Genomic DNA, 27,953 nt, shown 5'->3' with positions numbered 1-27,953 from the left:
GTAACCTAGTATTTTTTTACTGCTATGTTCCTTGACCTGTAAGTATTCTGTTATGTTTTTGTCTAGCAATTATCAGGATGTTCATGATCTCTTAACAAATATCCTGACTAGTTTAGTCCTTTACTACATCTCATTACACAGAACACCTGTACATGCATGCATAGTTTAAACAAAATGGGATTCTCTGAATTAAACTGTTGCATCTTTCTTACCCATTCTTACAACATTTAGAAAAGCACAAAAATGCAAATGACTATGCTAAGAATCTACTTGGAAATTCGGATTGCCTACAAGTAGTCTATATTTTTACTAAACTTTTTTTTTTCCAAGTGATCCAAGCTGAAAAAATTTGTTTCAAGTTACAATAAACACAAAAGCAATCACCAGATATGTATGTCCAGATAAAGGCCTGGACACAGAATTTCATCTGGAAAAATACTTTTAACAAAAGCAGTAACTAAAGATCTACTATAATGGAAATTCACATGCAATTTTAACTACACTGTTTTCTATCAATAAAATCTTTTTACTTTGACTGATAACCGAATTGAAAACTAAAATTCATCCCAAATATCTTTTGGCTTCAAGTTAAATCAGGGAGATCAAGAAAAAGAAATTAATATTAAAAAGTCATTTAACATAAGCACATTTAAGGTTACATAAAAACAATCAAAGTTATTGATTTTGGAAAAATAAAATGAAGTAGCAAGTGTGTGAGATGCATCTTGATTCTGAACATTTAAAAGGAGAGAAACATTAACAGATGCTAAAATAAAAGCTCTTGGCAATAAATTTAAACTTTGTATAATCACACAAAAGAAAAGACTTTTGAAACTTATGTCCATGGAAGGCCTACTAAAGAGGAAAGCCGCAACAGCACAGAGCTTACCAAACCTACTCCACAGTTACGTCTGTCAAAAGGCTTAAACTTTGCCTCTTCCCAGGAGTTCTCTCTGCTTAACGTACTTAATAAAAAAAATTCACAAATCCTGCACAAACACTCCCATTGTACTTCCATACTGCTAAAATTATTCTCAAAAAATAGCTTGATTTAGACTCTTAACGGTATTATTCCTTCCGAACTTCAGCTCCTACTCCCCTTTGCCCTTAATGGAGAATTACCAAACTACCTCCTGCTTCAGTTTGGAAGGACTCCTTAGCATCCTCCAACAGGTCAACATCTGTCAACAGGATGGTTTTACACAAGAATACTGCCAGCCTAGTAAAAGTAGTCAGTGAACAATAAATGTAAGTGATGTGGATTTAATTCTTTTTTAATAACGTTTAAAAAGTCAGCCTGAAAATAATTCTATTTTAAGTCTGAGGAGAAGAATAAAGGAAACAGTGAGGAAGGTACCTATCACAACATATAGAGTGGGAAATGGAATTTTTAAAAAATAAAATGAAGAAATAGAAACTTCACTGAGAATATTTCTCTGCATACCCTCAAGAGCAAAAATGCTTTTCTGCCTTTGGCTGCTTTGTTCAAGTGTCAACTGTCATAGCAAACACTGAAATGGAAAAAGAAAAAAAAGTTATTCTGCAAGTAAAGTTTTTAGGCATAACATACTAATTCACAAGCTCTGCACTGCATTTGACTTCTAAGTCTTATTTTATTTCCTGAGCACTGGGCCAAAGTAGAACTATGCCTTCATCTTGGCCTCTCTTCAGCTGAAACAAGAGATGCAAGACGCTATCAAAATGGTTAACTTATCCTCTCAAATGGAGCCCCCTAGAACTGTTAGATTTCATCCATCCCAAAAAGAAAAATAAAAACAGAAAGAATAAATAACAGCTTGAGTGAGGGCATCTGCAAGAATGAAAAATTGGAGCAATCACATTCTCCCAAACAGAGCATATATGTATCAGTTCTTGGCATAGTTCTTTAAAAGTAGTCTATCTCCTTGAGCCAACATGATGGACACTAACTGTAAGGACAAGAGACATGGTCCAAAGGAAACACAAACTCCCAGAAACACAGAAATTTCAGTCCTAAGAAAATCCTGGGACAATGAGGGAAGAGAGGCAGAAGCAAGGAGACACCTGTAAGAAGTGCCAACATATCACTCTTGCTGTCTGAAGTAAGAGCAATTCCATTTAAAAACCGAGATGTTTGCAGATGGTTCATTTGCTTGAGTTGTCGCAAGTCACTGAAGAATTAACTTGTAGAATTAGCATGCCTACAAAAAGAGAAGCACTGGGAAAACTAGTGTTTCAGCTACAGAGATTCCTGATGATCTCTGGAATGTGAGAAACAGGCTACTAATTGCAAGCAGGACAAAGTATCTAGCCTACTGTAAAAGAGGTATCAACGCTAGGCACTGACCAAAGAAGAGCTAGATGTACCTGACAGGTATCGGATTTCTTTGAATATTTTCCATTGAAGACAGTACACACAGGGAAATTAAATTAGAAACTAGAAATCGAAATATCTGTTTGACAGATAAGTATCATCTTACAGATCATATCCCCATATAAAGACATGAGAAAATTGACTTGTTCAAACCTGGGGTTTCTTCGCAAGGCTAGGAATCTTAGCACCCTATTCTTGCTTTTAAAGCTCATCTTCTTCTAGAATTTGATTCTTTAAAGCTTTGCCTCATAACAGTATTTTGTTACAATTTTGATTTTTAAAACCTTGTTTAAATTAGTTCACTGGACTTTCAGAAAACAAAGACCTAGGGAGAGAAATAAAATGTATTTTCATTCAAGACAAGTCACTGTCAGGGACCTGACAAGAACTGCCACTAATTTCTTGTATTGCTAGAAGCCAAAGATGAAGTGTGAACTATGTTCTCCTCAAAAGTCTGAGAAGATTACTCAGGTAACCCTTAATCTTAGCTTACCAGTATAAGCAGTTGTCTTACCCAGAGGAGATTCAGATGCTTAAAAGAGCTTGCAGAAAAACTACATATGTAAATTGAGGAAGTCACGTAGATCCTGTCTGTGTCTGGTGGAGCAATGAATATTCTTTTTCCTGGGTTCTATGATTTGATTGCTGAAGCTTATGGTTCACCATATATCTAGCAAATTTAAACAAAGACAGATGCCAGCTAATCAGTAGGAAATCAGTGGGAAAACGAAAACTTCGTGAGAGATCTAACCAGCCATTAGCACATAAGCCTTCCTAAGCAATGCAGAGTTATTAAATATAAAGAAATTCAGATTTGCTTAGACTGCTCTAAGGAAAAGAATCTTGCAATCGCTGTTTATCTAAGTGCACATCAGCCACAAAAGTTGCACCTGGATTCCAAGCTGAGTCTGAAGTTTCATTTGGGAAGAATACAGCTGCAAAAAACCCACTATATAGAAAATCTTGTCTATTTTGCTAGCAAAGGCTCAAACAGGCTCTACTGATACTTATATGCACTTCCTTTCACAGTGAGAAGCTGCATGCTCTACCAGTGAGAATGATCCATTACGCACTCTGTGAGGGAAAGAAAGAAATGTCAGGGATGAGTCTAACCTGTAACACCATACTAACAATTCCAAAAAGATAAATGGGACGAGGAGAGGAGTTCCATGTTCCTGTCTGACAAACAGAAAGACACTGGTACCGGCACCATGCTAACCATGCAAACCTCTTTGAATCAGACGAAAGGTGAGAATCAGTACCCTTACTGAACCATACGAGTCCGAAAACTTTACACAATGCCTGTCTAGAAAGAAGAAGCTGTGTGAAAACAAGTTACAGAGAAAGGTTGCAGGCCACAGACATCCAGACCACAGTCTCTCAACTGGGAGTCAAATGAGAATACTTTCTGGTTTAGCTTGGAAAGCTTCTTGTCAGGTCCAAGTCACAGAGATCGATCTCAAGGATGGATCCAAAAAGTGGGTTCTCCAATGGTTACACAGTGTTTGCTTACACAACATTGAAAACATTGGTTATTCAACAACATTCAGTCACTTGTTACTTCCATGTGCACCTACCAGGATATATGAAGGCATACATCTTAAGTAAGGTACCATACACAAACTCATGGAATCTCCAAAGTTCCCTTAGATATTCAAGCTCAGTCAATTTCAGTCTTAATTTAAAGAACAAAGATATCTGGGATCTGTTTCCATGATAGTACAGACAGAATTGTGACTCTTGAGAAACAGCAAATAAAAATGACTAAGAAAACTTCAATGCCAACCTCAGAACTTGTGGGCAACCATGCTATATGTTTACTCTAATCCCTGAAGGTTCAGTCACTTTTTCCAGTGTCTTGTTGCATATGAATGCTAATGTGGTTTCTAGGAGACATTTTCTGCATGCTAACAGATTGCAATAGACCATTTTCCAAACTGGCCTCTGTGGCTTCCACTTTTCTCAGCTCCTCACACTTGCTCTAAGTACTGCAATATTTGTGAATTCTGGGGCACTTTGTACTGAAAGAGTAATTCAGTATCCTACATTTGCGCAGTGCCACAGCCACGAAAATGTAGTCTTTTGGCATTTGCATTTACATCAAAATACCTTTTATCAGATAAGCAACGAAGAAAACAATAGGAAAAAGAGAAAAGTACATTTACAACAGTTACTAAGTTTAGATACAGTAATAGAAGTCATTTTTCTCTTCTCTGCTTCTATTTAGACCACTTCTGCAAGATTTTTCAGTTTCATTTTATTAACAAGTTGTCAGGATGCTTACACTTCCCCATGGCTGAGGTCCAATTCCTATGTGAAATGCTCAGCCAAGATAAAGTTTTAAGTGAAGAGGACACACATGTACCTCCTATCTGGATCATCATCCATTCACTCTGTTTGTGTGCTTCTGTATTCAGATTAAGATCTTACTTTTTCCTACTTAAAAGCATTTCCCTGTGACTCATAACTCAGATCAGGAGGTCAGGTCTAAACACATCTTTGGAAGATGTGCTGACCGCTTCCACCTAGTGTTAGAAATGCTGATGCCTCTTGATCATGGTAAGGTGGAGCCATCTCCTGTCCAGATAATAAACAACCTTTTAGTAACTACGAAGTTACTTAACTACAAACAATTCTTAACCACTGAAGTAAATATTCTTTCAGTCTGATGGAGTGCGGTCAACCCTCACTATAAACATTTCCTTATATGAAATCTAGAGTAACATGTCTCATTGACAGAGGAGCCATACTTGACCTGCACAACGTCACATAAACAACTACACTGGCATGGGGGCTACAAGATAAGCCATTCGCTTGACTTCAGGTTAAAAGAAAGTAAAAACAACTAGGACTGCTAAACTGATACAGTTTGGTTGCCTTTGGATGAAGTCCAAGTCCATTCCAATCTGCAACTAAGTTGCAGTTGGAGAACCCATCTCAACTGCTCTCCCTTCGTACAGTAGCTTACGGGAAAAAAACATATCCCTTTTGGTTCTCATGCTCAGTAGCTGGTAAACCCCTTAACAGTACATGAACTGACACTGTTACTTTACACATGCACACAGACAAGATTAATGCGGGACTTGTTACTAACTCCTGGTGAGGGCTGCCTACATAAGACAGTATTCAAACAACTTTGGTCTGATAGTGAGGTAAGAGCGAACAGCCTTCAAACTGGACTTGAATAATATGATGACATAGGAGATGATAAAGTAGAAGCTCCTCTCAGAGAGAAAGTCCATTATGTCAGTGAGCTTGTCACTGAAGAAACATGAACTTTGGAGCCACCGCAGAGACACCATTACAAAAACTGCAGTGCTTAGAGAATATACAAGACAGTTACAGAAGCTAGAATTCCTAGATGCTAGTTGTGCATTGTGGAGAAAATAGAAAGCAGACGATTAAGTAGGGGGTAAGCCGTCAAGAAGTGTGTAGTCACAGAAGACAAAAAGTAGTTTAAAGTTTAACCAGTAGCACTGTTAACTGGCTGAGGAATGTGTCCTCTCCCACACTGCTTGGAGCTTTTTGAAGTCTTTATTAGGAGAATTATAACTTACCTAACACTGCAGTTCATGGTGAAATTAATAAAAACAAGGAGAAAAAAAAGCAGGTCTGCAGATCTGGGGGTTTGGTTTTGTTTTTAGCTGGGACCTAAATTTCATGTTTCACTGACTTAGATACAGTAAGAAATTTAATACACCCACAGCCTTAAACTACTGCATGTACATATACCTTCTGCAAATACAGAGATGGACCATCACTCAAAGTCTTCTTTGCAGTCATCTCCCCATCACAGCAGCATTACCAAGCTAATAAAGATGACATGTTTAACAGGACATGAAAAGGTCAATATACTTACAGGCAGGGGAGCAGGAAAGGCAACGTGAAAGCTAAGGGAATAGTCTTTAAATGGTAACTCAAAGCCTCAGAAATATGGCAACATACTCAGTCTCAGAAATAAAATGGACCAAGTTATGGGACATTTTTCAGGCCTCATGAGAAAGGCTTAAAAACTTTGGGAGACCTTGAGCTCCAGCTTACTAAGAGTTGGCAGCCTCAAACCCATAAAACAACAATAGAAAATCACTACATTTCTGTGAACAAGACAAAGAGTTTGCAATTTATGAACTAATAATTCTGGTTCTCATGGTAAAATCCACATTACCCTTTCCTCCACTGTTTGTCAAACAGCTTTCCCACCCAGCTTTTTGGCAGCTAGACACATCACAAGAAATGCTATTTTTATATACAAATTGCTCTACATTTCCCAAGAAATCATCTTTCCAGAGCAATGGAGCTAAAGGGTAAAATAAAAGACACTGGAAATCCAGGAAACTTATTATCATAAATAGTAGTATCTTGATGAGTTCAATACAAATACATCAAGAATTTGTTTGACTACTGAATCTTAGGTTAAAGAGGCAGAATGATAATAAGGTTCCCAATCTACATTTTTCTGGTACAGTATGTGTTCCACTTCAGAAGGACTCCATGTCCATGCAATGGTATATCACATTGGCATCACTGCAAACTGGAAAGCTAGCAGGTTAGACACTGTACCAACAGCTATCTTTCAACTGAAGAGTCCACAGAAACTTGCTGTTATTCTTCCTCATCATTTCCATTTCCAGAAACTAGAAATGTCCTCTTTTAGACCACGTTCAGAATAACGATTGAAGGATAAAACCAGACTAATATTTTAAAAAAAAAAAAGGGGGGGGAGGGAGAGGACTCTTTTCACCTTCCTTCCTTTATAATATGGTCTACTAGATACAATTCTTCATAAGAGTGCCATCGTACAAAAAGAAAAAGAGTCTAAATTTATCATTTCCTTTTATTACCGAAACACAAATATTTTCCCATGGACTTCCCCCTTACGTCCAGCAGAGGGTACTAAAGGAACAGCTTTGTGAACTCCAAAAAAGTTCATCCTCATTGCACATCATGAAGTAGCGTATAACAAAAGATTATAAGATTGCTTTTTAATTAGAATTACACTATTCTTCATACAAATCACCTTAAGAAGTTTGCTGCCATCATCAAGACCTTAAGTACACATTTTCTAATCAAATGCCCATTAACACAAGGTACTCTGCATGAAAATTGAAATAAGACATGTCTCCCATGTCCACCTTCCCACAAAAACCAAATTTCAATCTATCAGCTAAAAATTCCACCAAGACAGATAAAGAAATATAGGGCTATTTCATGAAAAAATGTAGACCATTCTGTCTGGGGTCTACTACTTTAAGGCTTCTAGATCTGACTGGAAATCCATCTCAAATTCTGACATCAGGCAAAAACAAGAGTTGTATTTAACCACAGCTGGAAGTACAGGACTGGTTATCAGAACTTTATCCGTATTTCTGACATGGGTAATTCTTATTCCCGTTCATTGAGGAGTTTTAAATTGACAGCTAGAACACCACAGAACTATGTGAGAGTAATACCAGATGGGCAGAAACACAAGGAGAATTTGGCATGTTGGCACACAGTGAAAATTACTACCCAGGCTTTAGTACCCTCTTTAATGCCTCTTCCACAATATATGCGAAGAATTTGGCGACTACGAATGTGATCCACAGAAGGTGGCATGCTAGTGAGGCAGCTGTTAAGGCAGAGAGGAAGAAATTCTACAGACAGCAGTGTGTTTAAATCCCAGCAATCTCCAGGCTTCACAGAAGCACTTCCTCCTACTTGGGAATGCAGCATGCCCTTTTAAAAGGGCATAGTCCTTTCTTTCAAACACAATTAGAAGGGAAGACTGTGCTCATTTCCTCTCCTCTATGCAACAAGTCTGTCCTTGAACACTCCCCCATTTCCTTCCCTTACGGCCTCCAAGACCAAAGTTCCAATAACTGAGCTATAGAGGTGAAAAGTAGCTTAGCTGGTCCCTTTGGTTCCACTCTGTTTCAGCATGAAGGACAGATAATACCTCTGGCTTGATTGAGCTCCAGAAGGTAAGGGAGGAAGAGGAATTACAAATTTTTAAATCAAAGAAAGGTTGCAAACTCTGTTAATACTAAACTGTTCCTCAGTATATAATTTTTTTGGGAGAGGATTATGGATGAGAGCAACTTAAAATAGATTTTATTAACCTGAATTTTGAACTTCAGAACCCCTGCAGCCTTTCAGCCACAAAAAAGGCAGAACAAATTTTGCTCCACAAACAGCGATGCAGAGTACTGGTACCTTGTCAGATGCAGATGATGCTGTTGTCACAAACTCTGGGGTTTGAGTCCACTATCCAGTATGAAGTCTACAGTAATCAATACTGTCTACAGTAATCAATATTGAAAGCTTAAAATATCCAGTGCTTTTGCTTCTTAAAGAATAAAGGTATTTTCAGAGATGCTCATTAGTTAATCTCTCTGACTTCAAGTATAGAATGGGTAAAATTATCGTAGGCCCTTTCAGACACTTAGCAATTTACTTTTGAAATGGTAAAGTGAGATGCAAGCTGACTAAAGCATATGCATTGCAGTCTAAATTAGACTTCTTTTTCCATTCACAAGGACTAGTGCTAATTTGCTTAAACTTTCGAATGCAAGAGGTTTCATCACATACTTTCCTAAATCACTGCTTAAATAGCTATACTTACAACAAGACTACAACAACTGAATATGTTATTTTCTCATGACATTATTAAGAGATTCAATAAGTTAAAATAATTTAATAAAAATTAAGCAGCAATGAAAATATCTTAGCTGATCGTGGTTAATAGATAACATTCCCTGATAAAACCATCTCCAAGGCCTAGCAGTTGTACATTTTCAAGGAACTGAGTGCTTCCTTTTCAAATTTACAGTCAGTGAGTACATCCAATCAAAATATTTAGAAAGATAAATAATTTGCTGCTTTGCTCCACCTCCTTTCAGCTCATGATTCCTATGTCAATATATTAAAGGCGATGAAGTCACAAAAAAAGCCCTTGTTCAAGTACTTGGAAGCAAAAATCTTTGCTTTTAAAAGGGTTATTGGAACCTCACAGTACACAGCACTTTCCAACTGAAGGTTATTCTGCCTGGGCCAATATGTGCAGCTCACAATACCTGACAGTAGATTTCCTGTAGATCTCTTTGAGGGCACAAAAGTCTACCTTGCTGGTCAGTAAGTCAGTGTTTTCAGTTGATAAGCTTTGATCTTCCCTGTAGGAATTTTCTTTTGTACTTCATCTTTAACGCAGGGCTCTACCTACCTAGCAATCAATGCTTTAAACACTTCCTTTGCCTTTAAGGGAAAAATAACAGAGAACAAACACAGCTGAAAACTGTATGTCACTCATTCCTTTAAGTGCTCCCAATATCCTCCAAGTGCCAATTCTTTAAAATTCATTGCAGGAAATATTTAAAGATGCCTTTGGTAGAAAACTTACAACAGGATAAAGAATCATCTGGTCACTATGCTTTTCTGCAGTGACAAATGTTCCACCAAGAAAGTCTTGGTTCAGACTGTACATGCAGATAACATAGTTACTACAAAGCCTATCAGTGGACAAACAAAATGTTGAAACTTAGGAGAGAACTAACAGTTTAGTAAAAGAAGCATATTCACAAGATATTAGTCTTAAAGGCTTGAGACTTCTCAGCAATGGGTGTCACTCAACAGATAGGCAAACTAAAACTACCTGCAGCATTTAAGTCTAGATAGCAAGAGGCTGCCATACCACCACTGTGATCTTCCAGTATGCTATTCTCTCTAGCTAGTACAACATCTGGTGACTTTCTCAGCTCCAGTAAATTCTCCATCGCAAATTCACTAATTCTCAAAGTCTGTTCTTAAGCCAAAAAGATAGGAAGATAGGCAAATTAAGAGGTTAGGGAAAGTGTACAGATTTCCTCAAGTAAAGTTAGCCTTGTTCTCACACTTACATAAACCTTTTCTCATCTGTTGTTCAAACACCAGTCTCAAGTCAGGGACACAGTGTAAGTGGCATTCACCTGTACAGCCTTTTCTGCGAAACAGACGCTCAACATTTTGTTAATCCAGTACGTAGAATTCACAGCCTAACTGGGAGGTTCCATCCCTTAAAAATTAAATCGGTCAGAGTGTCAGCGCTTTTTGAGACTAATAGCAATAATCAAAAAGCCTTACTTCAAGTTCTTTTTTAAGTCGCTCCTCTCGTTCAGCACTGTATTCAAGCTCATTGGCCTGGCACCTCAGCAGCTCAGTACAGCCATTGTGTTCCACCTCCACATCTTTCATTTTCTTGTGTATATTTTGCAGTGCATTGTTCTGCTCCTAGAAAAAAATAGAGCATTAAGAGATACTTTTACTAAGATAAAGTATTATAGTAAAGAGTTCAAAAGAAGAATACTTTGTGAATGGAGACTGCATTAGAACAGGTTATTAAAATCTAACACGTGAGCACATGTCAACAGAACCATTTACCCAACAGCAGATATGCTCTTCAGTCACCACCAGATAAAATGTGTTGATTCAAAAACCACTATGAACATGACCTTCTGTGGCAATACTAAAATTGGTGCCAATTCCCCACAGGAAATTTTACTCTCTAAAGAGTACAAGGCTGCTCTTAAAACCTCTTCTCTCTCCCAGCTCAATGGCAGTGATGGAGAGGGAAACAGTTAAGTGCATTTGATGAAATGATACATAGGGACAGAAGTTGTATTTTGTTCTGGTTTTAATTGTTAGAACTTGAAATCAAATCAGACATTTTTAAAAATAGTTACTCCCATAGACTAAATAATCTTCATTTCTGCTATTCTGAGAAAGACTTTCTTCTGTCTAGAAACTGAATTACTTTAAAAAATTTTCTGCATGAACTATGAAGTTCTCAGTGGAATAAGATACCCAAGCCGTTCCCCACTTCAATTTCTGTGTTCAGAAGTTGAACCAAGTTACAGGCTGAGATAATTACTAAGACTATTGAACTTAGCAGCTTTGTGGAGTCCCTGTTACAAAATCTACATTCACACCACACCAGGCTCAGAGGAAAGTAGCCAAATAATGAACCCCCAGTAGTCTAGTGCATACTTAAGCTGGAGATCCCAGAAGTCTCAAAAAGAGTAGCTTTGGTCTAGTGGACAGGAATAAGCTTTTCCGTAACTAGCATCAGAAACAAGCTATAAATCCAGTGATTTAGTTAGAGGACCTTTGGAGACCCAATTTGTTAAAATGACTTTCTGTGCAGAACACCGAAAGATTACAATAAGTCCTCCTATTCGTTTACTCCTATTCAATATCATGGCAAGAGACATTTTGTGAAAATAAACCAACTGGTCTGCAAATTCTGCTATTACCCTTACATCACATAATCTTGTTCCTAGAAATTACTAATCATAAGGCATCTGCAGAGCAGGGAGGAGGAGAAGGAAAAAATTAATTATTCATATAGAATGATTCTTTGGAAGATTGAGGTCTGACAGAACCATGTTTATATATGAAGATCAAAGAAATACGAGTCTTTTCCAAAGTTTGGAAAACAATTTTTAGAAGTTCCTCCAGATTGAAGGCAGAAAGTTTTGGCCACTCAAACATGACAATAAGGGAATCGTGACTCTTCTACAGTGCTAAGTGTTACCAATTAGTAACTGAAAAAACTACGTTTATTTTCTCTCTTCTTTCATGCGCAGGCACTATGGCATGATTTCTTGGTATCCTCTGAAAACAAGGAGCATGCATGTGAAACACGTGAAAAAAAATGGGAATCTCAGTAAAAACAGTATGTAATATATATTAGATAGTATATACTATTACCCTATTTTTATTTTTTATATACTATTTTTTGCAAAAGTAGTATACCTGGATATAGACTAAATTTAAGCTAATCCCCTCACTTTGCCTGTAATTCAAGCCAATGCACAGGTTTCTTCCCATCAGCATACTAAAAAAAATTTTTAACCATTTTCATAGAAATATACAACTACTCCCACTCTCTCCACACAGGAAAGGTACAGATATTCATCTCTTCAGGTATATCTTCCAGACATTAACAAAAGTGAGCTGGGAAAAGTGCACATTAAGTAATACATAGTTTCTGCAAAATACTACATCAAGACTTAAAAACATTTTATACTGGAAATGTAGTTAACATTAATCAGTCTAAAATTCACATGAATATATCAAGCTTGTTATACAAGTCAACATGAGTTGTAGGATTTCAGAATTCTTAAAGAAGTCTCCAAACTTTTCAGACTTGGTATGAAACTGTGCAAGACTATCCCAGCAGTCACCTGCACTTAGAAGGTTCAAAGAGAAACATACTTCACCATGCAAAAAACCCCCCCAACAACATATATATATATATACGTATACCTGCATATCATACACACTTATATGTATATCTGCTTATGAAAAACATGGCTGATTTTTTTTTTACAAAAGCATGTATAAACAACACGATTTCACAAATAGTCTAAGGAAAACCTGAGTGCTTCTGTGAAGGGCTATTATATTCTGACTAACCACAAGGTGATGCTATTGCACTGACTATTGAACTCCAACATCTTTTATTATGAAGCAGATGGCATGCTAAGCACACCCAACAAAGCACACTACAAACCTGTTAAAAAGCAGAGAGGATTACTTTCCCTCCATATCTTAGAGACACATTTCAGTAGGTTAAGCTGACTTCATTTCCATGCCTACCTTAGCATTTTCATAGCCAAGTTCAGAACTACAGTTCATGAAGTGCAGCTTTTCCAACCAGGCTTTGCATACATGCTTAGAATCTCATTTCTATGTACACATTAAGACCAAAATTAAATCCACTTTATCTAGCTTTCATTTCATAAACCAGAATAACTATAAAAGTATTTAAAACACGCCTGTAAATACACAATGCAAAAGACTGGAACACATTTGAAGTCATAATTTATAAACCCAGATCCTTCTGACATTTATCTGCCAAGTTTAAACCAATTAAGCTTTCAAGCAACAACTAAGGCATTCAAGTCCATATTTAACATTTATTTATGTATTTTTAGTTTGCTTTAATTTTACAACTATTCATAAAACCTATAACTAGGATGATGGGCAGGGGAACAGCTACAAAAGCAAAGTGGGAGAATAGAATGTTTTTACTATTGAAAGCAGATTAGGAGTTGACACATAGTAGTGAATCACGTTTACCTTAGGAGTGAACAATTTTCTAGCTTTAATACATTTACCAACCAAACACCTGCCTCCATGGATAATTTTACTTCTGAATATACATCCATTGACAGGGAACACAACGTCCCAAGCAATCCACTGCTCCTTTTGATCTGAGGCCAAACATCACTTGAGTGTACCTCTCCAACATTGCTTTTTTTAATACAGCATTAAACTCACTGAATGTGGCTTCTAAAAAACATTGTATAGAATAGAAGACAAGTCCATTCCAAAGCCTCCTCAACCTAACTCAGCCTACTGTTAGCCAGAACTCGGAGCCAAAGCTTCACTCTTAGCCTGCTTTACCTGGCAACTTAAAAAAAAAAAAAAAAAGAAAACCATATCTAAAAATAGGTTTCTTCATAGCCTATACCTAACCCTACTTTTTCAAGCATCGACTTTGAATGAAAACTGAATCATGTTTCTGTTGGTTTGAGAAGGACCTCAGGGTGTCACCTGTCAATCAACTCATGTTTCTCTCTGAAACCTTCTCTTTCCTTGGCTTTCTCTTTTGTTGTTGTTTTTTTTTGTTTAACTATTCCTTTATGGTTCTCCTAACTGTTCCTTCAAAGCACTGTTCAGCTTATCCACAAAATTACTGGGGAGAGGAGGGAACTTCCTTTTTGTCCTTCATTCAGAGAAAATCCCGTTCAGTGGGATCCTTCTCCACCATCAGGGCTCCTGGTCATTAAGATAACGGAGTGCAACTCATCTTGCAGCCCATGCACAGAAACACTACATAGCCACACCACCAGATTTCTACTTCAGGTCTCATTATTAAGCCTCTCTTTCCAGATCTTGCCTTCAAACAAACAGATGAAGAGTCAGTACACAGTACTTTTGGAATACATGTAATTAAGGGATTCTCTCTGCCCTGTTTTTCTTAAGAGCTGCTCCTACAGGTGCTGTATAGTATCTGACTGACAGCACCACGAAGTAGTACACAACAGGTAGGTTTGCTGTCAGAACCTGGCTATCAAGCTGCCAGGTAAGGATGGTTTTGTGACATTTGGGAAGACTGACTGGCACTGTCCCAGGCCTGGAGCTGACTGGGTGGGAAGAAAGCAGGGCTAATTTTCTACTGCTTGACCAATGCCCAGACCAACCGAGACAAGTCTGCCACATCTTAAAGGGAGTTATAAAAGAAGAAAATAGGAATATAAAAAAAGAAAAAAAGTCTTGCTTAATAAAAGGAAGTGAATCTCTTAGTAGCAATCTGTTCTCTGCATACATCATGCATATGAGTAAATGGCGATCAGCCTTAACAGAGCCTCTACACTACTCTTCTTCAAAAGCATAAAGGATAACTACAGCTGAATACATTCTCGATTTTCCTCAGATGCTATTAGCACATTGCTAAGATATAAGGTAATTCAATTGTTAATTAAAAAGATTAAAATTATTAAATTATAGTTGTGTTATTATTTGTGGCCCTGTGGAACAGGTAAAAGTCGGGTATGTTAACTCAGTATTTGCACACCATAATACTACTAGATTTCTTTGAAACATAATTCAGTTTTGAATAGCTTGACTGTATAAAAAAAAGTGTAAAAAAAGTTCATATTTTTATTTTTTACACATTTAACATCTAAGGGATTTATGCATACCAGTGCAACTCAACTTTGAAAATTAATTTTTTCATTAAATACAATAAAATGAATTATCCGAAGAATAAAAACCCACAGTCTAAACAGATTATAAGGCCATCTCTTAGTAGTAAACGATTTTTTTCTAACCAAACAGCAGAATTTCCAACAACAGTCATTTTTCACATGTGGCATACAGTGAATAATGTACAATGCACAGTTGGAAATCCCATCATCACTGTCTAGGTTCCCTGACAGTGTGTAGCCTCCCTGTTATACAAATGATTTTCATGTTCACAGGCTATTAAATGTCAAACTGGGGGAGGTAAGAGGGAAATGGAGTCAGAAACTAGGTGTTGCCTGTCCCTGATTTTACTAACTCAGCTTTGCGTGACAGTGCAAATGGGCCTCACTACCACTGTGCACTGGTAACTTGGTTTAGGTGTCTACCATGAAAATCAGCCACAACACATTCCACCAAAGCAAGAAAGACTGTGACACAGTAAGTGTAACTTTATAAAGCTGTATTCTTCAGAAATATTCTGCAGAATTTAGCTATTTAGGGGATTTTTTCCCTAAACCAGAAAGACCCCAACCCACCACACACTTTGCACCAAGAAAGTTCCAGCCATCATCTCATGCAACTTTCCAACTATTAATACATCATACCTGCAAAACACTTTCTAGTTTGATTCTTTCCTTAAGAAGCAATTCATATTCACTGTTGCAAGTTCTGCGGATATCATCCTTCTCACTTGCAAATCTTTGCTGTTGTTCTTTCCACTTCTGCTGAGCAATATGAAATGTTTTCTCAGTCTCTGCCACTTTCTGCTGAAGTTTTTCATTCAATACTATTGTTTACAGAAAAAGAAAAAGAGAAAGAAAGAAGACAAGTAGCACTGCAAAGCATGTTCAGAAAAAAAATGTATAATGACTGTCAGTTCTTCTGTGTATTGTGATATCCTCTGGAACATTGGAACATTAACACTTCCAGCACTGGAGAGCACCACCTTCACTACAAAGAAACAATCAAATTTTGTATTCCTATAGCATCTTTCACACAAGGACATAGGAATGCTTTAGAGATTTTTATAAATTAAAACACTTCTCCTCTTGGAAAAGAATAAAAACTTGAGATAACTCTTTCAAGTGAGGTCTCTATAGCATTGAGGACTTAATCTCAGATTTCTACACTGTTTGGCCAGCTTATTTCCAAATGTCTGTTTGATACAGGTATTAGTCTGTATCAACTAATTTTGAGCTCAGTTTAAGCGACAGTAAAGATAGGCACCTGCCCCATGAAAGGGACTATAGGAAAACCTAAGGTGGTTGGGCCAGCGAGCAAAGGCTTAGCTTTTCCAAGGAAATTTTCTGCTGCTCAAGAGATTTAAATCTTCAGCCCAGCAAATGCCCTGAGATAGGGGAACATTGTATATACTCTTCTGTGAAAGCTTAAATGCTGCAGAAACCTCCATTACCTATCCCTATTTATTTAAGCAGTTTGACTTCGAACTTGCTTTATTTTACAAACTGGCTTTCAGATGAAAGTACTTTGTATCATATTTTCATTTTGCTGGATACAACTAGCTACACTGGCATTTATGTGATCACCACTTTCTAACAGATTTTTATTTCAAATTCATCACAGTTTTCTGAAATTTCTTTCCAGTCAGAGAAGGATAAAACGAACAGAAGAGGCACATTAAGATGACATAGAGAATCAGTGGACACAATGATGCGAAAAGACTGTCAGACGGCAGAAAGTCAAGCCTCATGGAGAACAGCAGAAAAACAATTTGGAGGAAATACTGAAGAAGACAAGCCACAGATGAGGCCTTCTGTCCCAGGAGCTAAGTTGGGGTCACACCAAAGCACCAAACGAAGTGAGGAATGCTCCAAGTGACCAGGGAAAACAAGCAGCAAGTTATAAACTGTAAAGAATTGAGAATCAATGCCATGATGATTTGACTTCTTTGGCACCTGTCACAGAAAAAAAAACCAAACCAGTTCGAAGAGTTTCAACCAATGTAATTTACTGTCAGTTAACAGACTTCTAATTACTGATTCTGATATTGAAAGAAACTAACACACACATACATTTAGGAAAACTTGCCTTGCCTCTGCAAAACCTCTCCTACCCACTTTTTGTTCTCCAGTCCCTTCAGGGAGGTGACAGGCAGTGCAGCAGGCTGGGGTCACTGTGCTGTGGTTCCTCCATCAGCAACAGTCCCTTTTGAGTCCTGCCTCTTGATGCCTACATGGGCAGTCACTACTTCGGCCCCAGCCCCTGCTCAGGCTGCTGCTCTGCTCCTGTCTCTCCTGCTGTTTTGTTTTTTTTTTTTCCCCTCTTCTTCTCTCTCTCTTCCTCTCAGCATTTACCACCCTTTCTGAAACACGTTTTGGCAGAGGCACCATGCACTCTCTGGTGGGCAGTCTGGCGTGCGGCGGTGGGTGGGTTTGCCCATTGTGGAGCTGGCTGGGACCAGCTATGGGCAGACCCAGACGTCTTTCCTCCTGCACAGGTTGCCCTGCAGACCCACACCCACCACCAACACCTGCCAGCTGTGCCTGACTCAGCAGCCAATGAGTTTTTTAAATCATAAAATGAATCACAAAGTGAGATTTAAAGTATTTTAAAATACAAACACATACTGCTCACTTCTAAACTGGCAAGCAAACTAGCAGTAAAATGAGCATGCACAGAAAGAAACACAGCTTTCCTCTAAGTGAGAAACTAGCAGTTCAAGTCTTCAGCTTGCAATTGCAGGGGAATTTCCAAAGGGAAAAAAAATGCCTTCTTCCAGTTTGCAATCCATAAGATTTTTGTGTGTGTGTGTGTTCTCCAACAGAGTGAAAAGTTCAGCTTTCTAATTATCTTAAAAACACCTGGTACTTTAAGTACTTGCAAGTTTCTCAGTCTCCTTCCGTTCTCGGAAGGATAAAATTTCCACAAGGAGTGCTCTAAACTCTTCATGGAACATCAAAGGTTCAGCAAACTCACAAATGCATCTCCTGTACTAGATTAAAAAGGTATTATACTTACTTAGGTAATTAAAAATGCACCTCACTTACTTGTAAGAATGAGAAATATCTCTCTCTCTGTTGAGGAGGATCAAGGAAATCTGAGCTTCTGAACATAAAACTAGTAGGAAAAAAATGTCTAGGTAAAAACTTTCCCTTCCACATACTACTGTCACAACATACATGTTCCATTACCTATAAAAAGAGAAACAAGGATGATGAGAAGAAGACATGAGCAATGAAAAGCTTGAAACCTTTGAAAAGAAGCAAGAAAGAAGCAGTATGATAAGAACTTCTGGAAAAAAGTTCTTGGAAATCATGCAGACAAATGAACAGGAATGGACTTTCTCTTTTCTTTTTTTCTCCTGAAATGGAAAAGGAAGAACTGCTGGACATAGTGAAAACCAGGATGTGGAAACAGCCACCATGATTACAATTCTGTACAAGGACAGCAGTGAAAGGGGGAACAACAGAAGGTAAGGGGCAAAAGTAAAAAGGGTTGATAGGTTTAGCAGGTTAGTTTTAATTCACACGTGAGACAGCAAGAGTTGTAAACTCATGAGTTTACAAAAGCAAATTAATAAGAGAGAGGAAAGATAAGAGAGATTCAAGAAAAACAGCAGTAACTAGAAAATTTAATTAAGTCACTGCTTCTCATTTGTCTTCCTGTCTTGAAACTGACTTAGCCTTTGTTCCATGTTTGCTTCTTTGAAACTTACCTTGCAGTTCCACAAGTTTGTTTTTTGCATCACTTAACTCCTCTTCTGCAGCATACGTTTTCAGACGAGCATCTTTTCTGGCAATTGCCAATTCATACTCCAGACTTTGTCGAACAGCCTCTCCTTTCTCAATTTCCGACCGTAATTTGACTATCTGGCTTTCATAGTTGGACAGCTAGAAAATAAATTTGTTTCAGAAAACTGGCAACAATGCTCCTTTGAAAAAATGCAACATGTTACAGAAATACACCTACAGCATATTTTTAAAGGACATTTTGAATTGCATTTACAGCTGCCTTCTTATTCCACTTGAATTTGAAATATAGTCTTGTAAATACACATTTATGCAGACTTTAAGTACTTTTACTGTTTTTTTATGCAAACAGCTCCTATTCCTAGATTAATTTCATGTACCTTAAACATATCCCTCCATTTTTCTGAAAATAAACTACCTTATGAAAATAGAAGTCATAATACTGTCATCTTCCCTGCACCTCAAAGGAAAGACTCCAGCAACAGAAACATTATATTCCATAGGCAATTTTCTGGTAACTTTCTTTAAATTTAACACTTAAAAAAACAGTCATGTCGGGATGCTAGACTATCAGACATCTAATAACTCACAAGTATACGTATGAACATAAAATTCAATCCAATAACGTTCTGTAGTCAAACAGAATGCTACTAAATTTAACAGGCAACAAACTAAGAATGGAAAATGCTTCAAAAAGTGATCTTATCCAAATTAAGAAACATAGTCTAGTCATTGCTGCCAAAAACTGGTTCTAGAAAATCAAGTTCAAGCTATTTCAACACAAGAAGGTGGAAAGTAAAATATATATTTCTTCACAACATCTACAAAGTAGCCCTTTCACTTCAATAATATCACACATAGGTAACTTGAGCATTTCCATTATCTGTAACTATACAGTAAACCAATAGGGAAAAATACCCAGTCTCTCAAGTAGTTTATCTACCTAAAATGCAACCTGACACTGCGGTGCAAACCACAACAGCAAAATGGCGCAGAAGATCCTTGTGCACACCCAGCTTTCAAACTCTCAATGTAAGAGGTGGGGTTTTTTTGAATCCAGGTAATTCCAGGGACCCATTTTATAGAACCACCCCACAGCTGATAGCGCAATGGGAAAATAACGAATTAACTGCAGCATGAGAGAAAGTCCTTGTGGGAGAAGCAGGAACCTCTTAACTTGGGTACACACCCCAATAATAAATGGAATGAAACAGCAAACTTGGTTTATTGGCCGGATTTAGCCCAAAACAGATGAATGAGCACCCACATCAACTGCCCCTAGCAAACTGCTGAGAGCAGAATTGTTACCCATAGTAGTAATAATACTCCTGCACCAGCACAATTTAAACCAGGACATCAGCTGTCACACTGGCATTGGCATTAGCAAGTGCAGGAAATGCTCCTAGTCGCAACAAATCCGAAGCCAATTACAACTACTGCTGTATTCAGTGCCCACCTTTCCTTATGTATACTAGTGCGAAAGCTGATATTCAAGCTAAAGAAAAGATGAATTAAGTGTTTTCCTACTACTGTTTCATTTCAATACTAGTTTGCTACCACAGCATCATGGAAAACCTTTGTAATGTGGGTAAGTTACTTCCCTATGAATGACATTCTCATTACCAAGTATGAAGTTACTGACAAACACATCACCACATTTGTACATTATACATTGTTACAGTTATTGGAAACTGAAAATTTGCACAAGCTGAGACATTGCAAGACCACTGAAGGATATCCTAGCTGGATTTGATGTACTACACACAGAAAAACACTGTACTAGGTTTAAGTTGCAAATGATTTCTGCAGAATTAAAATGATACTCTAATACCCTACAAAAAAAATGTAAGAATGAACTAAATAAGATCATTTTTACGAGGCTAGGTCCCAGCTGTGGTTTTTATTTATTTGTGTCACCAAGCAATTTTACCTAACAAACTACTGTGAGGCACAGTGACTGCTTTCCCTGCAGAAAATTTGCACTCTGCTTGGTGCAACTTTAACTATTAACAATGCCAGCAGAGGTGCTAAGAGTTCCTAGGAACAGGTATGAGAGGTCTGTACAGCATCACCTTCCTTGTTATTTTTCAGCTAATGGCTGTGTTTCTGATACACCACGTGAGAGTATGATTTTAATGAAACAAGATTACATTTATTCCAAGAGTAAGAGAAAGCAAACAAAACAGTCCTTACTTCTTGATTGTGTTTAATAGTTAAGTCTAATTTTTCTTTTTTAGCTTGACAGAGTTTCCTTCTCAGATCTTCAGCAGTGTCCAATTCTGATTCATTGCTGTTTTGTAGTAACTGTGACTCATGCTTGGCATTATGTAAGCTGCAAAATATGAATGTTTTCGAAAAAGATAAGTATTCCTTTTAAGTTTTAATGCTCCCTTATTTTAATGATCAGATTGCGATCCCAAAGTTCTAAACATTCACTTAAGTAAAATTATGCCACGCAGTTGTCATCATACTATTGCTTTTTGAAAAAAGAGTTATATAGAATTGATTATTGTGAAAGCTATGAGAGATGTAGCAGGAGGAACTTGAAGAGAGATATGCACTTCGGACTTCCCAAAGTTGATTTAAGCATAACATGGTTTTTATTTTTTTTCGTTATCTTTATTATTGATTCAATAAACTTTCAGGATGCTTAAAAAACACCATTCCAATCACTTACGTTAAAATGACTAGCAAGTTTTTGTTTGTCTCCTGCAGTAAGGCTCATTCTTTAACATGGATTACCATCTCAAAACCACCTCCGTCATGAAACAAATGCACATATGTGGAACAAAAATCATGTTTCCATGTTTTTTATTCAAAGATGTATATATATACACACACAAGCAATTGATCACAAACACAATACAAATTAAAGGTCTAGTCCTGTAAAATACCCAGTATCTTCATTTCCACTACTATTTCAGTTAAAAGAAAACCTACTTGGCAGTTAGCAGGATGAGCCCTTGAGCACCACAAGCAATATTAAAATAATCAAAACAAGCTTTTATATGTAGAGTGAAAAGTGAGTACAAAATACATATTTAATTAAAATAAACTAGTTTAATAATCTTATGTGCAGTTATTGTAACTTCAAACTTTTAAATTATTTCAGGAGTTAAATATCAGTTTTCACATTATTTTATATCTGTAAGACTAGCTGCAATATTAGTTGCTCCACACAAAAACACAAGTTGTCAGGACAACTAAACATGACATATACTGTAAAAAGAAACATGATTAAATTAACCACAAAGTTGGCATCATTTCATACAGAACTGAAAATACTAAAATAGCTTACCTTTGTCTACATGAAGTCTTAAATATTAATTACAGAAATGACAGTCTACCAGGATTTAATTATTTGTTTTTTCTAAATAAAAAATGACAACTTTACCCCTGGGTTTGTGCATAAGCCCCATTAACATTTTCCACGACTGAGAACTCTACCTGACGATACATGTTTTCTCACATAAGTTGACTAGCAAAAAAGACACAAATGTCATCAACAAGAGGAATAGTAATTTAGATTGTGTTGCCTTTAAAGAAGGTACTAATAACTATGGATGAAATTTCAGTGTTCTAGCTGCAGCCTGTAAATATTTTATAATTTAATAAATACTAAGTCTATTTCCATTTAAAAACAAGATGGACTTCAGCTATAAGATCAGAGTAATTGTATGTCATCAGTAATTGTTCTACAGGGTGCCATGTACTTAACACATTTTACATATTTAATAAATGTAGGAGATAAGGATCATTAAAACCTGCATGTACTGCAAGAAAACCACAGGCACATTATTAGCTTTCAGTCTTTATTATGGGAGCCATACCCAAAGGAACCAACATGACTCAAAGGGCAAAAGATCAGCAACAAGGTAAGTAAAATCGTGTATTGTTATTTTATGCAACTCTTAACTACTGCAATAAGAAGATATGGTGGTAAGTCAAGCAGGAAATAAGAAGGATCTCAACAGTGGGAGCATCTGTAAACTCTATAAAAGCTTGTTTATGGACGTCATAATAGGTTTGGGAGACCTTTATTTTTCTGTGGCTGGGGAAAACAGGCATGAAAGAAAGGCAAGTCATCTTATTCAGAGATGATGCAAGAAGTATCAATCTCAACTGAAGACAGGTAAAGGCCAGATAGCACCAAAGATAGCAAAGCACGGGTTAGGGAGAGAAACAGAACCCAAGTTGAAAACTGGGGAGGACTGGGGCAGAGAAACAAGGATTATGGAAAGGGTAACCATTTTGTTAGTTTGCGGGCAGCAGGGAGGTCGTTTCGCTGCTTTAAACCTGGTAATATTTAATACTTCTTGCATGGAGAGCACACTGAATGCAAGCAAGGGAATGAGTACTTTTTGTAAAGTAAATAAAAAAACACCTTTAAATCTTCAAGTAAATGACATTGGTTTGTATGGCAATCAGCTTTCAAGAAAACTGTTCCTTCCAACTCCTCTATTAATTATCGGGGGGGGGGGGGGGGAAGAGCACAATGGAGATATCTACACAATAAAACTTACTCAGCGGAAAATTTAACTGTGTGATTAAAAGTTCTACTTAACTGGATGAGTGGGGGGGGAGGGGGAGAGGAAACAACAAGTCACAAAACATCACAAGTAATAGCAAATTAGGGACATCATAGAAATGAAAAATGTGCGTAAGATCATTAAGACACAACAGCACAACAGTAACTACTAGGGAAAAAAAAGCATTAAACACCTTTTTAAAATGGTATTTTCTGCACAGCTGCTAAACTCACAATGTCATTACTGAAAAATTAAAAATATAAAGCAGAAACCCTATTTTTGTTCTTAGTATAGAATCAAATTGAATCAGCTACTTAAAAAAAAAAAACAAAAAAGAGGGAATATTACTATGTTAACCACTTCATTCATTATTTTATTTGTCTACTTACACATTTTCAATTAAAATAGATTGGCCTTAAGAATTCTTATTTCTGTGATATTTTCTTTAATCATCACAAGGTCACCAGCACATGCACTACTTTATTAAAGCTTCATACTACCTATTGTAGGAGATTATTCCTTCCATATTTGTATCACAAGTAGAAGTGCTACAAGCATAAAGCTCTCGGAAGCTTAAATCAAAGACAAAACAACCACACAAAATCCCTGGGAAGTTTCACAGCATGTATGATTTGCAGTCTAACAGGAATTCAGAGAATGCTTTGTACTTCCATTTTCATATATTAATAGTTCATCGATCATTGGGTTTGAACTAAAATACATATTTTACCAACTACAGCTTTTATCTAAGACACCATTTTTAGTAGTACTTTAAGATTCTTCAAGAAAGCATGTAAGAAGGTGAAATAGCTTTTGAGTTCTACATTGCAGAATGACTATTTGTAACTCAAAAACTTTAAATTCACGTTCACAAGTCAGCTAGTTACAGTGAACATAGAACATTGCAGAAAAACAGTTTTTCACTAGCTTTGCTTACACATCTGGCACAAAACGTAGAGTAATTTTGTAACAGAGAAATTTTCTTTCATTTATTACCTAGCAGTGGCATCTTTCTAAACTTCTCCAGCTTAAGTAGTCTGCAGTCTGATTTCCTAACCAAAGTTCATATTCGTGGAATTTTGCTGTTCCTATTGCCAGTTTTGTATAATCAGACTTTGACTTTAGTGACAAATAGCTCTCACAGCTAAGACAAACAGAATGAATTAAAGCTTACTTTAATTGTGCCAAAGATCAAACACATATCAGGTTATAAAAAATAAGAGCCATGTGCCACTTAAAGCTGACCTCTACCACCTCAGCTAACGCAGAAAACGATTCTGTAACTCCAGGTCAGCATTCCTAACTGCAGACAGGAACTCCCTCTATCTCCAAGTCATGTCTCCTACGGTCATGTCAGAATTCTCGCACATCAGATGGCCGGTATGCACGCCTCCAAGTAAATCTTTTCATCTAATGACTAATACCAACATGGCACAGCTTGCATGTATCACACCATATCTGGTTCTTCTTCAGTCTGAATTACATAATTTCAGGGATCTAGAAAATAAACCACAAAAACATGAACCATATTACCAGACTTAAATATACAGAAGTGAAGCTCACCATTTAGCTTCCGTGGCAGCGCAGCTGACTGGAGAGGACAAACTCATGACGTCCAATACGCAGCTTTTTAAGTCTATAAACTCTGGAGAATGAACATCATCTCTGACCACATATACTTTTACTTGACAAGCTTCAAAGATTACTCTTTTCCATATCATAAAAACATGAAAACCTGTAAGAGACATGCTTTAGTTTATTTGGCAACATAATAAAAGAATCACTTGTTAACACTGACCAACAGTTACCAAATAGTGTTACTACTATGTCATGTGAACAATTACCACCAACTGTAATTTGACATCAGTTTTAGTCAACAAAGAGAATTGTGCTGCTAGTCCTCTAAGCTTCAATATTGTATACGAAAAAAAAATATTTTGTAGAATATCTGCTGCCAGGGTTTTCAGAAGGATGTCAATACAAAACATTATGTTTGTGTAGATTGTTCCCCTACATTCTCTATTCTCCTAAGAGGATCACAAACTCCATTTCTCTTCAAAATAATTGTAAGGGAAATAAATGCATGTACTGTGATCTTTTAAGTAGGTTAATATCCAAGGTTTGCTCTCTAATAACAGCCTTTAACATAACAAGTCTTCCAACTGTTTCATAAGTCTGGAACTTTCTACCTGAAAGCATTTTTATTGTATTAGACATATCAGCAATATTTAGGGGCATACAGGAGGAATATTAAATTGAACTATAACTCAGCTCACCTTTAGCAGAAACTCACTAGTTTAGTGTTACTGATAAAAAGAAATCAATACAGATAACGTATTTATAACATAGACCTTAAAAAATCTCCAAGATTTACTTCAAGTTGAACAGCAAATTCATTTATTATTTCTTTCCATTAATTAAAGCAAGGTAGCATGAAGAATAAACTGTATCCAACAGTCAAGATTAATGAGTCATGAAGGTTTGCTTTTGAACTCCACAGCAGATGGACATCCACATTAAAGTCCAAAACAAGAAACTAGCCTGGATTTCATCTTTACCATCTCTGTCTCACAGCCACATGTTTGCCACAGTCTATTTTTGTCGGACTGAACACAGAAGTACTTGGTGTAATATATTAACTATAAACTCATTTTGTTCATTCCAGTAGCTAATAATCTGCACTAGAAATATGGAGAAGAAAAAATGCACTTCTGCTTCAAACTATAATTTTAACAGAACATGAACCAAGAATAAACCTATTATTTCTAAAAACTTTTTTTTTGTTTTAACAGAAAAAGCACAAGAACTGGTGCCCAGGGTTATCATACTGCTTTATATTCAAACATACAGTTATTCCACAGTATCTTGAAAATCAAGTGGAGTAATATGGGAAGAAAAGTACAATGAAGGTTAACAGTTTGCTTCAGTTTCTTAATAAAGTATATCTAGAGGTAACATTTGTGATTTTTAAGATCTACCCATCAGAATTCACCTTGGTACATGTGTTCATAAGCCCCAAAACACATAACTACCATACAACTGTCGCTCACACTCCTAGCAAAAGCGACGACGCTTTCTTTCCATCCCAACTGAAAAAATAGTTGAAGACCTCATTTTCAAAGTATAGACACAATTGCTAGGCACATGTTAAGGCCCGTTAAATTATTAGTAACTTGCAAACTAAAACCTCCAACTTTACATGACAGAAGAACAATCCTGACAGCATTTGTAGTATTGTACTCAACAAAGATCAATTGCTTGGATAAAATGAAATTGTGATCTCAGGGTATGGGAAACTATACCTCTATCAATTGTGCCCAATTTTCACATTAAGATGCAGCTCTGAACACTGAGAAACTAGTTTTTCATACCACCCTTTCAAGCTTTATTGCAACCTACACCAAAATCTCATTATGAACAGTAAAAAAAAAAGGTATAACTAAAAGACTTCCTCAGCGATCTGTTTTTTCACCTCATGAATAGAATTCACTAACTCTACTCAACAACCAACAGCTGCAGTGAAAAAAAGTCTGTCTCAAAACATAATCAAAATGTACTCTGTCACATCCACATCATTCTGCCGTTTTAAAACTTCCTGAAATTACTCTGAAGTTACATGGGGGGGGAATCTAAGGAATGTTTTCTGGGAATGCTGATGATTTTGAATACGCCACCTTCCTCTGTTAAAGTATGTTATCAATAGCTAGTTTATTAGCACACAAATGGATACACTCCAAAAGCATGCTATTTCACTTACGAAAAAAAGTATTCAAGTGGCATGGAATGGCTCTTAGGAGCCCCATAATCAAGCAAAACAGTGTAAGAAGCGTTCGTTTGAGTAGTTAATACATTTGATGGGTGCTACCTACAAAACTTGTGTCATAAGTCTCCTCGTGAACTTCTGAATATGCTTAACTAACTTTAGCAAGACCATTGATTTAGACTGGATCTAAGCAAGAAATTCTTCACTGTGAGAGTGGTGGGGCACTGCAACAGGCTGCCCAGAGAAGCTGTGGATGTCCCATGCCTGGAAGCGTTCAAGGCCAGGTTGGATGGGGCTTTGAGCAACCTGGCCTAGCAGAAAGCGTCCCTGCCCATGGCAGGAGGGCTGGACCAGGTGATCTTTAAGGTCCCTTCCGACCCAAACCGTTCTATGATTGAGACTAGTCAAAATAAGTCTAACCATGATCTTACGATGTACTACTTTAAAATATACAAAGCCAGGCGTAACTAACATACCTGCACTGGAACCTACAAAAACTCACCAGCAGTTGTTTCAGCTGAAAGATTCACTAGATTTTCGTTAACGTAGACCAAAAATTTTATGCAAGCTAAAAAAATCAAAGCAACACCATCACTCCAGTACGCTTACGGCGGAGACGCCGCTTGTTAAAGCGCTTGTTCAAGCGCACGCGGTACCGGTGGCTCAGGCGGTGTATCCGGCAGGCCGAGGGGAAGCGCGGCGTGCTGGCGGCCGAAGGGAAAGCGCCGGCGGCACCCTCAGACTCGGCGGCAGCTCAGGACAGGGCTTCAGCAACACCCCAGCGCAGCCGCAGGGAGCCACCCAAAAAACGCCGCAGGCGAGAAAAGAGCACG

General features: G+C 37.3%; 1 protein-coding gene across 1 annotated transcript in view; it reads right to left on the bottom strand.

Annotated features, from left to right (window-relative positions):
- CCDC171 (coiled-coil domain containing 171) overlaps positions 1-27,700 on the bottom strand; it is a 160,700-nt gene extending 133,000 nt beyond the window's left edge. The window contains exons 1-6 of the mRNA XM_009328066.1: positions 27,623-27,700; positions 24,921-25,092; positions 21,022-21,160; positions 18,795-18,969; positions 15,724-15,905; positions 10,448-10,594 (exon numbers count right to left, since the gene is read on the bottom strand). Coding sequence (XP_009326341.1) covers positions 10,448-10,594; positions 15,724-15,905; positions 18,795-18,969; positions 21,022-21,160; positions 24,921-25,078 — 801 coding nt within the window. The 5' untranslated portion in view covers positions 25,079-25,092; positions 27,623-27,700. The remainder of the gene's footprint in view (positions 1-10,447; positions 10,595-15,723; positions 15,906-18,794; positions 18,970-21,021; positions 21,161-24,920; positions 25,093-27,622) is intronic.
- Between the last annotated feature and the right edge of the window lie 253 nt (positions 27,701-27,953).

Source organism: Pygoscelis adeliae, unplaced genomic scaffold, assembly GCF_000699105.1.
Source record: "Pygoscelis adeliae isolate BGI_AS28 unplaced genomic scaffold, ASM69910v1 Scaffold45, whole genome shotgun sequence".
In the NCBI taxonomy this organism is placed as follows: Eukaryota; Metazoa; Chordata; class Aves; order Sphenisciformes; family Spheniscidae; genus Pygoscelis; species Pygoscelis adeliae.
This window is presented reverse-complemented; position numbering and strand designations above follow the sequence as displayed.